At 31.0% G+C, this 14879-nt stretch overlaps 2 protein-coding genes across 2 annotated transcripts; both read right to left on the reverse strand.

Annotated features, from left to right (window-relative positions):
• Positions 1-1741: 1741 nt before the first annotated feature.
• Positions 1742-5750, reverse strand: LOC137838076 (uncharacterized). The gene is made up of 5 exons (XM_068647298.1): positions 5239-5750; positions 5093-5130; positions 3336-3606; positions 2777-3063; positions 1742-2376 (listed from the first exon to the last, which is right to left on the reverse strand). The coding sequence occupies exons 1-5, from the start codon at positions 5599-5601 to the stop codon at positions 1935-1937; spliced, it is 1401 nt and encodes a 466-aa protein (XP_068503399.1). The 5' UTR covers positions 5602-5750; the 3' UTR covers positions 1742-1934.
• Positions 5751-7791: 2041 nt separating this feature from the next.
• On the reverse strand, positions 7792-11589 carry LOC137838077 (ribulose bisphosphate carboxylase/oxygenase activase, chloroplastic). The gene is made up of 7 exons (XM_068647299.1): positions 11202-11589; positions 10299-10409; positions 10078-10176; positions 9860-9970; positions 9478-9781; positions 8789-8928; positions 7792-8701 (listed from the first exon to the last, which is right to left on the reverse strand). The coding sequence occupies exons 1-7, from the start codon at positions 11349-11351 to the stop codon at positions 8165-8167; spliced, it is 1452 nt and encodes a 483-aa protein (XP_068503400.1). The 5' UTR covers positions 11352-11589; the 3' UTR covers positions 7792-8164.
• Between the last annotated feature and the right edge of the window lie 3290 nt (positions 11590-14879).

Genomic DNA, 14879 nt, shown 5'->3' on the forward strand with positions numbered 1-14879 from the left:
CTATATAATATCAAATAACTTTATCTTTATTCTACTTGAAATATCTAACATTAATTGAGAAGATTATTTTCATTATAACATTCTTTTGACCATGTATTTCTAACTAATATCTATACATGTATATATACTATAATGAAGCGTGACAAGTTATGTGTGGATTAAGAAAAAAATTTAGTATTAAGAATTCAAAAGTCCTATATCAAATAAAAATAAAAATAATTAAATAACATATAAGAAAAAAAATCTATAAACACACAACCTTTGAAAATGATGTCATGTTTTTTTAATATATATATAGAAAGAGAACATGGATTTCACAAGACAACAAATCTAAGATACAAATTTTTGTAACTTTGATGATTTGGCTACCTTATCTCACCAATCATTATCACTGAGAATTAACAAATAATAATAGTATTTCTTTTTTATTTGATCATTCTTGAAAGTTTGAATGAAAAATGTTTATAGATTAATATGAAGAACAACAAGATTAAGATGAACTTCCACAAATGTAGACAAACATGTTTCTTAAATTAAAATGTTCAACCCTATCTTCTATGATATGTTTAAAATATAAATAATAATATGTAAGAAATATTTTTGTGTATGTTTTCATGTTTTAAATTTTATATTGTTTTTATTATATAACTTGAATTTGTTTTTTTGTTAATGGAACCAACCTAGAATATTAAAAATATATCAAAGAGTGTAGTTTTAAATTTTAGGATTACTTTTAATTTGTTGTCTTCTGCATTAACGTAGACATTTTGATCATGTATCATGTTATAGTTTCAAACTTTTACTTGTTATTACGTGCTCTATTTCTTTTTAGGATTGCTACTTGTTATACTTTCGTGATATCTTGAACAATCTTATATAATATTTATCTGTTTTTCTTTTCTAGTTCAATTCCTCACAAAACCACCATGAACTAGAGATGATATATTCTACAAAATTTGTAATTTTTCTGTCTTTATTATTATTATTTTAATTAAAATAAAATTCAATAGTTATCCATAATTAATTATTCATTTATTATTTTCCATTTCAAACTTTATTTTAAAACATAAAATTATTATATTTTCTACTAAATTATTATATTTTCTATATAGAAAAATGTATCCATTTTCTACTAAATTATTATATTTTCTATATAGAAAAATGTATCCATGTATAATATATGTGGTAAAAATAAGAATAGTTATCCATAATTAATTATTCATTTATTATTTTCCATTTCAAACTTTATTTTAAAACATGAAATTATTATATTTTCTACGAAATTATTATATTTTCCATATAGAAAAATGTATCCATGTATAATATATGTAATAAAAATAAGATAATAATCTGATATAATGGCGAATTATATGAAACATATCTCTCCAGATCCCACCCGAAAGAAAGTCAGACAAAAATCGCATTGGTAGTTCGAACGGGGAGCAGAATCGTATCTGGCAATGGTTCTTCGGATCAATCACAGATTATCGGCCTCATCGTTTGGCTTCCACTCGAGTTGACCTCTCTCTAAGATAATAATTTGATATAATGCGCGAATTATATGAAACATATCTCTTCAATTTAAAAAATTGGATATAAATGTAGCCATTGTAAAAATTATGGCTAAATTTTTCCATTGGTTTGACTGTACCCAAAATGAGCACATGAACACATCTACAGTTTGAAGAATTCTGTTATTTGAGAATAGTAAAAGTAGAGTTAGGTGTAATCAAGCAAGTCATTAATTAAATATATATTTTGCCAATAAAGTTCATTGAATGCAAACAATTGTACATTTTAACACTTTGAGAAATGGGAACAGCTGGAATTTCATATCTGTAAACAAAATTAAAGCTTTTCATATCTACAGTGGCACATACAAGAATTTTTTTCATCCTATTTGGGAATTAGTATGAATTTTCTGAGTCCAATGATCATATCATTGGTGAATTACCAACATACTGAACAAGTTCTGAGCCAAATTCGGAGACCCAATTGAGTGCAGTGCCAAAGAACAGCTCCCAGAACCACAGATCCACTGCTAAGACTGATGAAAAGATGAGTAATGCCAATGTCTGATAGCGGTTCAATGGCCAGCCTGAAGCCTTAGCAATTTTCTTCAGAAATGGAAATGAATTAGTATTTAGGTCCCTTTTCCTTATGGACCAAGCTGTTATCCACTTTACATTTGATGGAACTAAATCAAACTCCTCTCTGAGTCTCCTTCCAAGATCTGGCATGTGGCCACCTCCATAAAGTATTGCAATTCTATTGTGTCCCTTGTTCATTGCTGCTTTCAGGGCTTCTATTGCTACTCTATTTCTCTCACCAATTATAACTGATTTCTCCTCTACATCTGCTGTCACCAGTGTGAACCTTTACAAATATATGTGATCATCTTTAATAGTGACTAAACAGAAGAAAATTAATCTTATTATGTACATGTACATGCAGTCTACAAGTGAAAAATAAGGGATAATCAACAAAGACTATACTTTCAAATAAAAATGTATTCTAAAGAAACAATAATGATACATTGACATTGACAACCTACTCCAGTATACAATCTGTGATTCATGATATGAAAAAATGGTATTTTCGTCATTTTATGAAAAAAAAACTAAAATTTTAGGCAAAAAAATGGAGTTGTAGACTGATGCAAGTTGTTAATATATCACTTCTTCTAAAGAAACTAGAATTAGCATAAAAATGTTTATAAAGGTTCAAAATGAAAATTAAAGAGATGGATTGAAAGAGATAAATGTGAGGAACTTACTCAGATGTTAGTCTCTTTGCAAGGAAGACCTTCATTGCAGCACTAAAATCAAGCCTTGACAGTGCCTCAATTTCTGGATATTCTGATGCTTGACTTCCCACATCTGTGCAAACACCTCCAATGATAAGAAGGCCAACAAGTGGCATAGGAAGTACACGTGAAGCCCATAAAAGCTTGGATCTCAAAGGGTCAAGATCTTCCGGAATTGAAGCTGCCTGCAATACTGCTTTTGTAGACCTAAGGGTCATATCTTTTGCAAAAGAGAAGAAGCTTTCACCTTTTTCAACCTGAAATTACAGAATGAAATTAGACCGGGACAAGGAAAAATGATAAAGTGCAAGTGCTCAAAGTTCAGTGCAGGTAGTTCATATTATTTGATGGTTCTTAAACGACAGTTATTAGATGATGAGACATGTGAATGAATGACACTGAATGCAATGTATGGAATCATAAATTGTCTTGAAAGAACAGTAACACTTCAATTATTGCATTTCGAATAGAGTTCATCATAATCAGTGCACCGTGTTGAATTAAGCAATAAAAATTAGCAGTTTAAAACCTGAAGTAATTTGAAGGTCTCATAATCAAGATCTGCATGGTACCAATTCGAAGACTGGTAGTTGAGACAATCTAACTGAAAATCAAGTGTAAGAATTTGAGCCATCTGCCTCTGGATGCATCCCAAAATGTTAAAACCCTTGGTGCGTGAACCTTTTAGCCTTTTTGTAGCAGTAGCGTTTCTTCTACTCTCTAAACTTTCTCTGCTAGCTACCATTTCAAAAAGGACAGAATCATAGCTTTCAAGTTCCTTCTGGAGGGCCAGAAAATACCTGTTTATATAAAATAGATCACCCAAATGAATAGTAATATTCCTCAGAAATCAAAACATAAACCAAGATAAACACATAAAGTCAGTGCAACAAAAAGCACTCAAACTTATCAAAAGAAATATTAAATAGTGCCCAAACTTGAAAAGTGTTGATCATATAGACTTCACAAAACCTAGGAAGTTTGTCCCTACCAACAAAGCTAACAGGTTGTATTTAGTCTGGCACGCAGTTTAGAAAAATGCACACTTGCAATTGAATTTGAATATCACGATGATCATCTTGTTCATCAAGGTAATTATGAACCGACATATTTTGGAGAAAGGGAGTACTATCAAGCAATATCACTAAACAAATCATTTACATATACCCCTCCTATGCTCACCAATATTATCAATAGAAGTTCACATTGACAATACCAAAAGAAAAGCTTGAATTTAATCATCAATAAGCAATGCCATTAATCTTATCCAAAACCACGAAAGCTACAAATCAGTAGTTTGTTAGACTTGCATGAACATATATGTCTGAAACCACCCTCATCAAACTCTTAATTTAACATCTTTAATTTTGACATATTACACTAGTTGATCTTAGAACTCAAACACCCCCTCTACCGTAATATATTTCTCTATACTCATCCTCACCACAAGAACCACATGAATTTTTTCACTTCCTTTCCGTTGGGGAAAAAATCTCCACACACAATAAAGATTAAAGGATAGAACACAAACAATTATAGAAATAAAAGCAGCAAAAAACACAGATTTAACACGATTCAACCCCAATTGTCTACATCCATAAACACTTAAACAACATAATTTCTAAAACACTCTTTTGAGCACATTCTTTATAATTGATTAAAATTCTTTGAAACTACAAATCATGAGTGAGGCACACTATATACAAGATAGATTCACAAAACTTTGTAATTTTCAATAAATTTCAAACGATATTAGAGTGTACTCGAAAGAGTGTGTTGTTAGCATTTCTCTCAACAAATACTCACTATTTCAAATAAGAATACAAACTTTCTAAACAAACTTGAGAAAAACCCTCCCTGAATCTACATCTCAAAAGTTAAAGGAAGTGTAATAACTCTCTCGCATCTATTCTGCTTGAGTACACGGCATTGTTCTTCTTATCTTAAGAACTATCCATAGTGGTGGTAATGAACAATGACTTATAAAAACTTCACTTATAAGTATCTATTCCTTATTTCTTACAATTCATGAAGTCACCTTCTTTTGAAATGACTATACACATATGTCAATAATCACAACCTTTCACTTATAAAATTATTAAATCTTGAATTCACTCACTGGAATTAATATTTGGAAATTTGAAATTGACATTGCCAACACTTTCTTACTTCCACTTCTTCATCCCCTAACAAATAACTAACACCCCACTACAATTAAGTAACTCCTAACAACTACCACACCCAACACACGACTACAGAGAGATGTTCAGAAAGACAAACACATACTCTTCATCGGCGATGTGAATTGTCGAAACCAAGTCAACCTACAACAACACCAAAAACAACACAACATCAGGAAACACTAAAATATCAAAAACAAGAGACCCATTTGAGAGAAAAAAAAAACAGGAAGAAAGAAACTTGAGAGGGACCTGAAGGAAAGGGCGCAAAAGGGACCAAGGGAACCTCTTCCTGTAGCTCACAAGAGCTGTCTGCAACTCGGAACTGCCACCACCTTCGACCCCGCTTTTGAACCGCATGAAATCCGCGATGGAATTGTTCTCAAGGAACTGTTCCGGCGACCCATTTTCCTGCGCTGTGAAAGCGGAAGAAGAAGAGGGTGATGAGGCTCTGAGGGTAGAACTTGAAAAGGGTGTTCTGGGGAACCCGAAAAGAGGGGTTCGGTTTGAGGAAGGGAAGAGGAAGGGTCTGGTTCTGGTGGGAGCAGAAGTGGAAGGAGAATCGGAGATAAATGAAGATGAAGAAGAGACAATTGAAATTGAAGCCAACACCATTTTTCTTCTTCTATGCTCTGCAACACACCCACATAGACACAGAGAAAAGAGTGTTTGGATAACCAGAAAAATAAGATTTTTTTTTTCTCTCAGTCACCGAAAACCGAACATGTTGTGTTCAGTTATTGCAGTTACCACTTACACTCACCGCTAGTGAGGAATAAAATTTTATTAAATATCTTTTTTATGTTTTTAATTTTAAATTTTTTACCTATTAATGAAAAATATCTGACTTTTTTTAGCTTCGAGTGGAGTCTATTTATTTATATACACAATTTTTATGTAAATCGTAAACTTTTATTAACTTTGTTATTTTTTTTAATTATGAATGTCTCGTTTCCTGCAATATTTTTTTACCCTTACCTAATAGCAAATTATATAATGTATACGTATAGTAAATAAATGGTTAAATTTAGAAATAACTGTCTTTAAAATAATTTATTAGACTTAAATATGATTTTCGATAAGTATGTTAGAATTTAGTTTGTTCTTCATAAAACAAATGTTTCATATTTTGCTAAATGATCAAATATTTAATAATATACAACTTTATCCTAAATTTTAAAAGAATACTAAATATAATTAGCAGCGATTTCAGACTGAAAGTTGATTAATTACTGACATGTCCATGAAAAAGCAAAATATTCAGTTGCTAATTTTGTTTTATATTTTCTTTGTTTGAAAAATACTGAAGGATCAGTTTTTTGAGAATATTTTTTTTTTCAATAATGACGTTTTTTTAGATAATTAGTGGTGGTTTATCACTTAATAACTCTCACCTTTATATTCAGACAAAAATATATAAAAAAAATAAACAAATCTTTGAACATGTAACTTTTGTGTCTTGCTATTTTTGTTTGTTTGTTTTCATTTGTTGGGTTTTCTTCGGGGAAACAAACTCTTTCTGTTTTAAGCAAATTTTTTCTAAGTGTTTGATATCATTGGCTTGCACGTAATGTTATTGATTTGCAATTTTCTTTTTCTTGAATTTTGTTAATGGGTAGAACAAGCTCATTTTGCTTATTAGATTGTGTGATTATTTTTCAAGACAAGGTTTTGGTCAATAATTAGGTGAAGTGTGCATGTCTTATAGCTCGAATTCCATAATCTTTGTAAAAGCATTGATTTGTCACGCAATTGCAAAATTTGCACATGACAAATAAGTTGAGTCTTCATATAGGTTATTAAGTTGGGTTACTTCTTTTTCCAGAAAAATATTTTTTAATTGAAAGAGTTGTGTGTAATTTGATTAATTTGATAAGAAGAACGTACGTGAAAGTGACACACATAATCACGAATCAATTGTAGAAAATAAACAACACATGATTTAACGTGATTCGGTCACCAACTGCAACTTACGTCCACACAGACAACTATCAGGCTTTCATGTCTTGTTACACCCCAATTGCAAGCACAATGATATCTTTAAATAGAAATTATAGAGAGGACACAATGATTAAACTCACCTACTAAATATGGTGTCTACTCAGAGCTCAACTCAATTAATCTTAACTTCATACCCAACATAATTCTATATTTTATATGCTATGAAAGTTATAAATCCTTAATTCTATATTCTTTATTCTATGAAAAGTTATTGTTAGCTCATATTTTTTATACGTATCATTCTATATCTTTCAAGTTTTTAGAGTTTTATTACCTTTGATTTTATTCATATTTATAGTAGTTGTATTAGGTCTTTCAATTTATAGATAATTAAGTTGGGTTCAAAAGAGCTCGTTATTCTTTAATAACAATTTGTGAATGTTTACTTTGCCGTAGTTATTAAATTGTTAAGTCGGTTTTACGTTGTATTCTATGTATTATGTGAACAACTCATAAAAAAAATATAATAATGAAGTATAAAGTATTAACTTCTTTTTGTAACAATAACCTTCGTTTCTATGAAAAATCTATTTAAAATTAATAGGTAGAAAAACTCTCTTTATTCAGCAAGTATTCAGATACATCCAAATATAGTTGATATTCCCTTTCTTTCATATTTTTATTAGAAACAGAATGAGATATATTTTTATTAACCTTCATGTAAAAAAATGTTAAGGTATTAAAGAAAGAAATTCTATGGAAATTTTTGAAATAAAAGTTTAGCATTATTAATTAACAAAATTACTGATAAAATAAAATAAGCATCACCAATTACTGCCCCACAATGAATAATAACATACAAAATTACAATGACAAGCAAATAAAAATTTATATATAGATACATAAACACTATAAAGGCTCGTTTGGCACCTCTCATTTCTCTATCAAATCACTTTTTTTCTCTTACTTCTCTTTCTCTCAAGGTGTAGATTTGCATTAGGTGTCTACAAATCTTTATTCAGATAAAAAAAAAATATAGCAGAGTGCATGAATGAAGCCTTTATATAATATTATCAATGAAAAAATACAGAAGGAAAAATTTTCCCAAAAAAATCACCTATTGTGGCAGATTTATGCTCCTCATTGTGTAGATGTAAAACTTGTGTATCCATTGCAGAAAATTGAGGTAAGCTGAAATGAATCTCTCCAAAATATCTATCAGATTGCTAAAGAATGATTACTGTGTTAATAGCTGAAGACCTGCTTCTAAATCTACCAAACTGATAGTGAGAAGTTCTTCTGTGTCCATGCAGTCAAAACTGAGCCTTAGGTCCAAATTTTCTCTAGCATTAACCAACATGGTAGCTACCAAACCACCATTTGTCCCCTTACGCTGGTTTTCTGTTGTCTTCCTTTCTATCAATGCAGCCAAGGCTTCTATACTGCATTTGGGATGCAACTTAAATCCATATAGCAAACTATCTTCTGCTAAATTATGCATCTTGATGTGAAGGATTTGTGCTAGTTCTTCTGAGTTGAAATCATTAAATTGAAAAAACTTGGTCACCCTTCTACAGAAACCTTCGTTAGAACCTATGACTCGCTTCATTGGTTCACTGTAGCCGGCAAATATTACTACAATTTTGCCACTGTCCATCACAGACATGATCTCCTCTAGGGCTTCCAACCCATAGTCCTTGTCATCAGACTTTTGCATTGGTATCAATCTATAAGCTTCATCAACAAAAAGAATCCCCCCCTCTGCTTCCTTGATCTGTAGGCAATGTTTTTAAGTAACTCAATCAGCAATGCAGGAAATTTGGTTTCACAGATAGGAAGGATTTTAAAGTCAATAACATACCTTCCTCCTGGTTTTTGGACCGGTGTGACCAACAAATTCACCGACTAAATCGGTACGCTGTACTTCTGTTACTTTATCAGTAGGTAGAATTCCCACCATATGGAGTAATTTTCCAAGAATCCTTGCTACCATGGTTTTACCTATTCAATACACAAGTCATGTATAAATTAATCTCAACTAAATATCATACCCCTACACCAATTCAGTGTTCATGAACATGTGCATATACAATGGGAAGATCAAGCCAAACTGCTGAGGTAAAAAAATGAGAATTGAATAGAAACAGAATCAATAATAAGGCACCCATTTGGATAAACTTCTCAATGAACACTTAGGAGAAAAACTACAAGATGGTAAAATGAATTAAGTTTTTCTCATGGGTAAACTTACAATAAAAAGAATCAAGTTTATGCCATAAGTTAAAATCAACTTAGCACTTCAGCTTTTATATAGGAAGTCGCTCATTTAAGTTATGGGAGAAACTTCATTCATTTTACCTTACGTTTTTCTGAGAAATGTTTACTGAAAATTTTATCCAGTTGAGACCTAAATATGGTAGCATGAAATGGTAAACAGAGAAAATGAAATTAAGTGCATAATAAGACATATTTCCAATTTAGATTGGAAAAAAAAAACACATGAGATGTTCTAAAAACAATCAGTCACCAATATGAGCATATTATAAAAACCTGTTCCAGGGTTGCCAAGAAAGGCCATGTGAGGTGGTCTTCTTGTGCCAACATGCAGGCCAAGAGCTCTTCGTCTCTCGTCCAAAAGCATGCCCTTTGCCCATTTGCGTAGTTGTACCTTTAGCTCATTAAGACCCACAATATTGGATAGTTCCTTCTCAAGCTGGTCCATTTTAGCTTTGGTTTCACTGCATGCTTCTATGGCTCGTCGTTTCCTCTGCTCTTCAAGATGCCAGTGTAATAGCTCCCTAAGTTTCTCAGTTCCAGGGCCTTGGGATAGATGATTTAAAGGAGTCATTCCCTCCTGCAATTCACAGGCTTTAGCATCTATGACAATTTCACCCAAAATGTTAAAATAACATAAAAAAACAAAGTTCATTACATCGTCCTTAGCACTGCAATCAGCATTGTACTCAAGCAATGTTTTCACAGTTAAGAATTCCTCCGATCGCAGTGAGTACCAAACAGCAAGATGTAAAGGTGTCATACCATTCTGCAAGAAAGGGTTAGGAACAAACTTTTATGTTACTATAAAGCATAAAAGTAATTGTTGCTAGGTTTCAACAAAATTGAATGATATAGAAAGTGACAAAAAATCACATTTGCTCTGGCTTCAACAACAGCACCACGAGCAAGAAGTAATTGTGCGGCTTCATTGCACCCATTCTTTGCTGCCATGTGCAACGGAGTTTCTCCGTACTGCAGAGATAAATAAAACTTTTCAGAATTACAAGGCAATTAACTTGAAGTCTAGATTTTACATATTTCATGTATTTATACTCCAAAAACAACTTGAGTTGAAAAAATTGACGACTACCAACCATATTCTTGGCCTCCATCTCAACCTTATCTGCCCCTTGCCAATCAAGAAGAAATTTAACGATTTCGGCCCTATTGTGACCAGCAGAAACATGAAGTGGCGTTTGTGCCATCTGCATTTATAATAAATGAGGATAACATGAAATCCTGTGAAGTAAAAATCGAAATGCTAGCATATAGATCATAGACAAGCCAAGCAACAAGCTTATTTACAAATGAACTACACCCCTCCATTTTAAAACCTTGATACTAAAATCTAAACAGTGAGCAATTGGAGAAATAGATCATCAATATGATAATGCATTTCTATTCCTTTACATATTTCATGTTTGTCACCTAAACCCCAAGATGAAAAAACCCTACAGATGATTATCAAAGAGAAGCCATAAATAGTCCTTTTCCATTACAAGTCTAAACATATAATCTTCCCCTCAAAGGAATGCCATGAAAAGAAATTGTCAATAAGCTGTAACACCCTGCCATATTCGACAAGCACGCCTTTCAATTCTTAATGTAGCTGACACATTGAACACAAGGGGCACAAGTATAGCAAAAACGAGGATCAAATCAAACTAGAGTAGCACAATCAAGCTAATTCCAATATGAAATTGATATCCTCTCCTACCACCCCACTAAGTCTACTCTTTCATAAGAGCACAAGTTAACCATTTAACCACACAAGGAATCATATCACCCCGGTTGATAAAGTCACCATGAGTCATAACCAAGCAGATCCGAGAGTCATGCATATCATTCCAAACCCTCAATTAACAAAATTTGCATTGACCCACAAACAAAAGCACAAGCTTTTCCACGGATAACATCAGAAAGATCCAATTTTGAAAGTTCAATGAGCAAAAGTTAAAACATTTCACGATGCCCAGTTGGGGAAAATGGGATCTTACAACAGGGTTTCTCTCATTGAGGAGAGAAGGGTTGTCTCGAAGTAGCCTCTGGAGTCCGGCGAGGTCACCGGAGAGGGCGCAGCCATGGATGGTGGCTGGCTTGGCAGGTCTTGAGCGTTGATCCTGAGACCTGGTGATGTTGTTGTTCATGCTGAATTGAATCGGAAAAGGAGAGAGAAAAAAATGGGTTGTAGATTTTAGAGAGAGAAAGAGAAAGTGATTGTGTGGTGAATCTATTTTCAGCTAAATATTCGCCATGGAGTGTATGGTTCCGCGTCCAACTCTCACGCCTCCTCAATCTTCTTCCTTTTTCCTTTTATCTTCCTTTCTCCTTCTCTTTCTCTCCATGTTAACTTCTTCCCTTTTTTCAACTCTACTATTTTTCTCTCAAAAAAATTACTATATTATAATTTTTATACTAGATTAAGAGAAATGGTAATCGTCCATTTTAGAAGTTGGAGCTTAATTTTAGTTTTAAAAGATGTTCAATGAAAAATATGTATTTAAACGTTCAATTCTCTAAATTCTTAAATAATGAAACCATGAAGTATATTGAAACCATGAAGTGTATTAGATGTCTTAAACTTTTTGTGAAATGTGAGAGTAATGAATGTATTCATACATGAAATTATGATCAATTGGATTGTACTGACTATACACTATGCTTTAGTTTGTGAATTTAATCATTATGTCTCATTTATAATATCATTTAAAGATATAATGGTACTTGTAATGAGACATGTAACATTGGAAGAAATAAAACTTAATAGTTGTCTGTGTGGATGTAGGTTGCAGTTGACGACCGAACCACACTAACAACTGAAACACGTTAAATCTTATGTCGTTTATATTCTAACGTTGTTTGGTGATTTTGGTGATTATAAGTGGTATCACTTGCGTTTTTCTCATCAGATTCGATTAAAAGACAGTATGGAATTTGTGAAATAAACATTTTTGGTTTTTTTTCTTCTATTATTTAAGAGTTCATATTTTTTTCTTAATTTTGGATGTGATTATAGAATAAGTACTTAGATTATTACAATATTGTACTGAAGTTGAATGTCTGCAGTTTCTGTGGGGCTTGCCAGCTTTTATTAGCTATTGCTGAGTTGTTTTGATTGGACAATAGTGTTATAGAAAATCAAGTTGTTTGAATCAGTAGAAAAAGAAAAAGGTTGGAAGTATATGGTTTATTCATTTCATTTTGCAACTTAGTCCTTGTATAAAAATCAATGTATGGATCTATCTGTTTATAAGTATTTAGGTTTAACAGTATATTTTATTACTCAACTATACTCATTTTATAAACTTTCATCATCTAAATGCTTTTTCGCAATTTTATTATTGTTTTTCTAAAAATTCAATTGTTTAAAATCTTACATCAATAAAAAAAAAATAAAGACATTTCTTCATTAATATACTTCTTAATATATATTAAATTTGTAATAAAATGTTAACTTAGTATTGGAAATCACATTTTTTCGATTAACGATTATGATAAAATTTGTAAAAATTAGAAAGTTTGATGATTAAATATAAAAAAATTGTGAGAAAATAAAATAAAGTACTAATATTTTAATTTAATGATAAAATGTGTAATGAAGACATGTTTTTATTTAATAGATTTGGAAAGATGAAACTTATCTAAAAGCAACTACTCCTTCCCTATGTATAAATTAATTAATGCATTTACCCAAACAAATTGTATAAATTAATGCATTTTTTATTAGACCTTTTTTATTTTCTCCCTTCAAAGTTCTGTTGTACTTTGCTTAACAATCTTTTTGTTAACAAATAAAAGTATACTTATTGTCTTTTTCTTTCTTAAAACGTTACTTAAAATGTCACCTGCTTGAAAAAAATTTAAGGATTTAATTTAAATTTATCAAATAGTCCAAAACCCTATAGAATAATATAACCTAAAAAAATTAGTGAATTCAATTCACACAATTAAAAAATAAAACATAATCGCGCATTAAAAATTATAAGAAGATTACTAAGCTGAATAAACATTTATTTATGTGTTGTAATGCATAAGTTAAAAGTTTCAATCATTATTTAATCATGTAATAAAATTTTAAATTTTATAATAACTGCTATAAGTTTTAATTAATATTTTTTTATATAAAAACTCTGATATTAGATATTAATATAAAGATAAGGAAACTTTCACTAAACAGGAAAAGAGATAGAATTTACTACTACGAGTATTGATATAAAAAATCTTGAGTACATTAAAATCAAACATATCATTTTGCATAGAACTTTTGGACGAATTACCCACTAGAAAAATGATATTATTAATGACCAAAATGATCCTAGAAACATAAAGTTTAACCTAAAATCTAACATAATTCTTCATACGCTATATCATTCAAACTATATCATCCAATTAAAAAAAGTTATCACAAAGTTATCAAATTAATCAAAGGACTACCATCATTCTTAATAAAAGAAAGGATATCATCCACATTAGATAAATGAGAAGTAAGGAAAATTTGTTGAACCCAACTCTAAATATGCATAAAATTAGGACATTAAAAAAATAAATGGTGAATAGATTCCTCCTACTTTTCACAAGGTGTACACATATAACATATATGCAAACGTCCATGTTGAATATGCTAATCTATAGGTAGTTGAACTTTCTAGAGAAGTAGAGTTTTGTAAGGAGGTATATATGAAGACCAAATGAGTTTCCTCCAGCCAAAGGATATTCTTGGATCCAAAAAAAAAGTCATAGCCAACTTAAGAATGAAACACCTAGAATATTTCAAAATCCAATTATGAATATCCTGTTCATGCCTAATCATGGTATGTTCAAAAAAATGAGACATCTACCGTAATGGCAAGAGAATACTCCAATCACTATCTGTCAAGAATTGAGAAACTATATCCGAGATTATAGAACCATTAGGTAGTCCTGCAATGATTGATAAAGAAGGAGTGTAACACCATTTATCATTCTAAAAATTAGTAAAGTACGTATACCAACAATCCAAGAAGTATGTTCAAAAATAGTATCAGCAAATTGTTTCATCATAGATTAAATAGAGAAAGATCTATAAACCATTTTAAATTAATACTTTGATCTTTAAGAACTCTGACTTTCAAGAAAAGAGACCAAGTTTTATTACTAAAACAAAATTTCAAATAAACTTAAGAAGATATACATTATTTTTATTTTTATATAGTTTTTTTATAGCAACATAAATAATAATATGAGATCTTATAGAATTTTGAAAATTAATGTTACCTAATTTTTCTATAGAACCCAATTTTAGTTATTTATTTCTTAATAATAGAACTAGATTTCACATGCTAATCCATGTGGAACTATTGCGAGAGTGTTCTCCATATACACTGGAATGAGGCTAACCACACAAGCTAATAGGTTGGATACTCTTGACCAAACCTACTGGAAAATGAAGCCAAACTCATCTTAATTGATAATAAATAAAACAAGGTGAGAAATTAAACAATTTTTATCACATTCTTTTATGAAAAAAAAAAATCTTTTACAAAGAGAATGCATATGAATATAAATTTTTTCAAACAACTTGTTATTGTCCTTTGTGTAATCTAAGATAAATTCGAAAAGGGTTATGAAAAGTGAGGTGGTCACAGACCCACAATGCCACGTGTCCTTAAAGATTGAAGATTAGGTTGCTTGAACGT

The sequence above is a fragment of the Phaseolus vulgaris genome, chromosome 4 (genome assembly GCF_000499845.2).
Source record: "Phaseolus vulgaris cultivar G19833 chromosome 4, P. vulgaris v2.0, whole genome shotgun sequence".
NCBI lineage: Eukaryota > Viridiplantae > Streptophyta > Magnoliopsida > Fabales > Fabaceae > Phaseolus > Phaseolus vulgaris.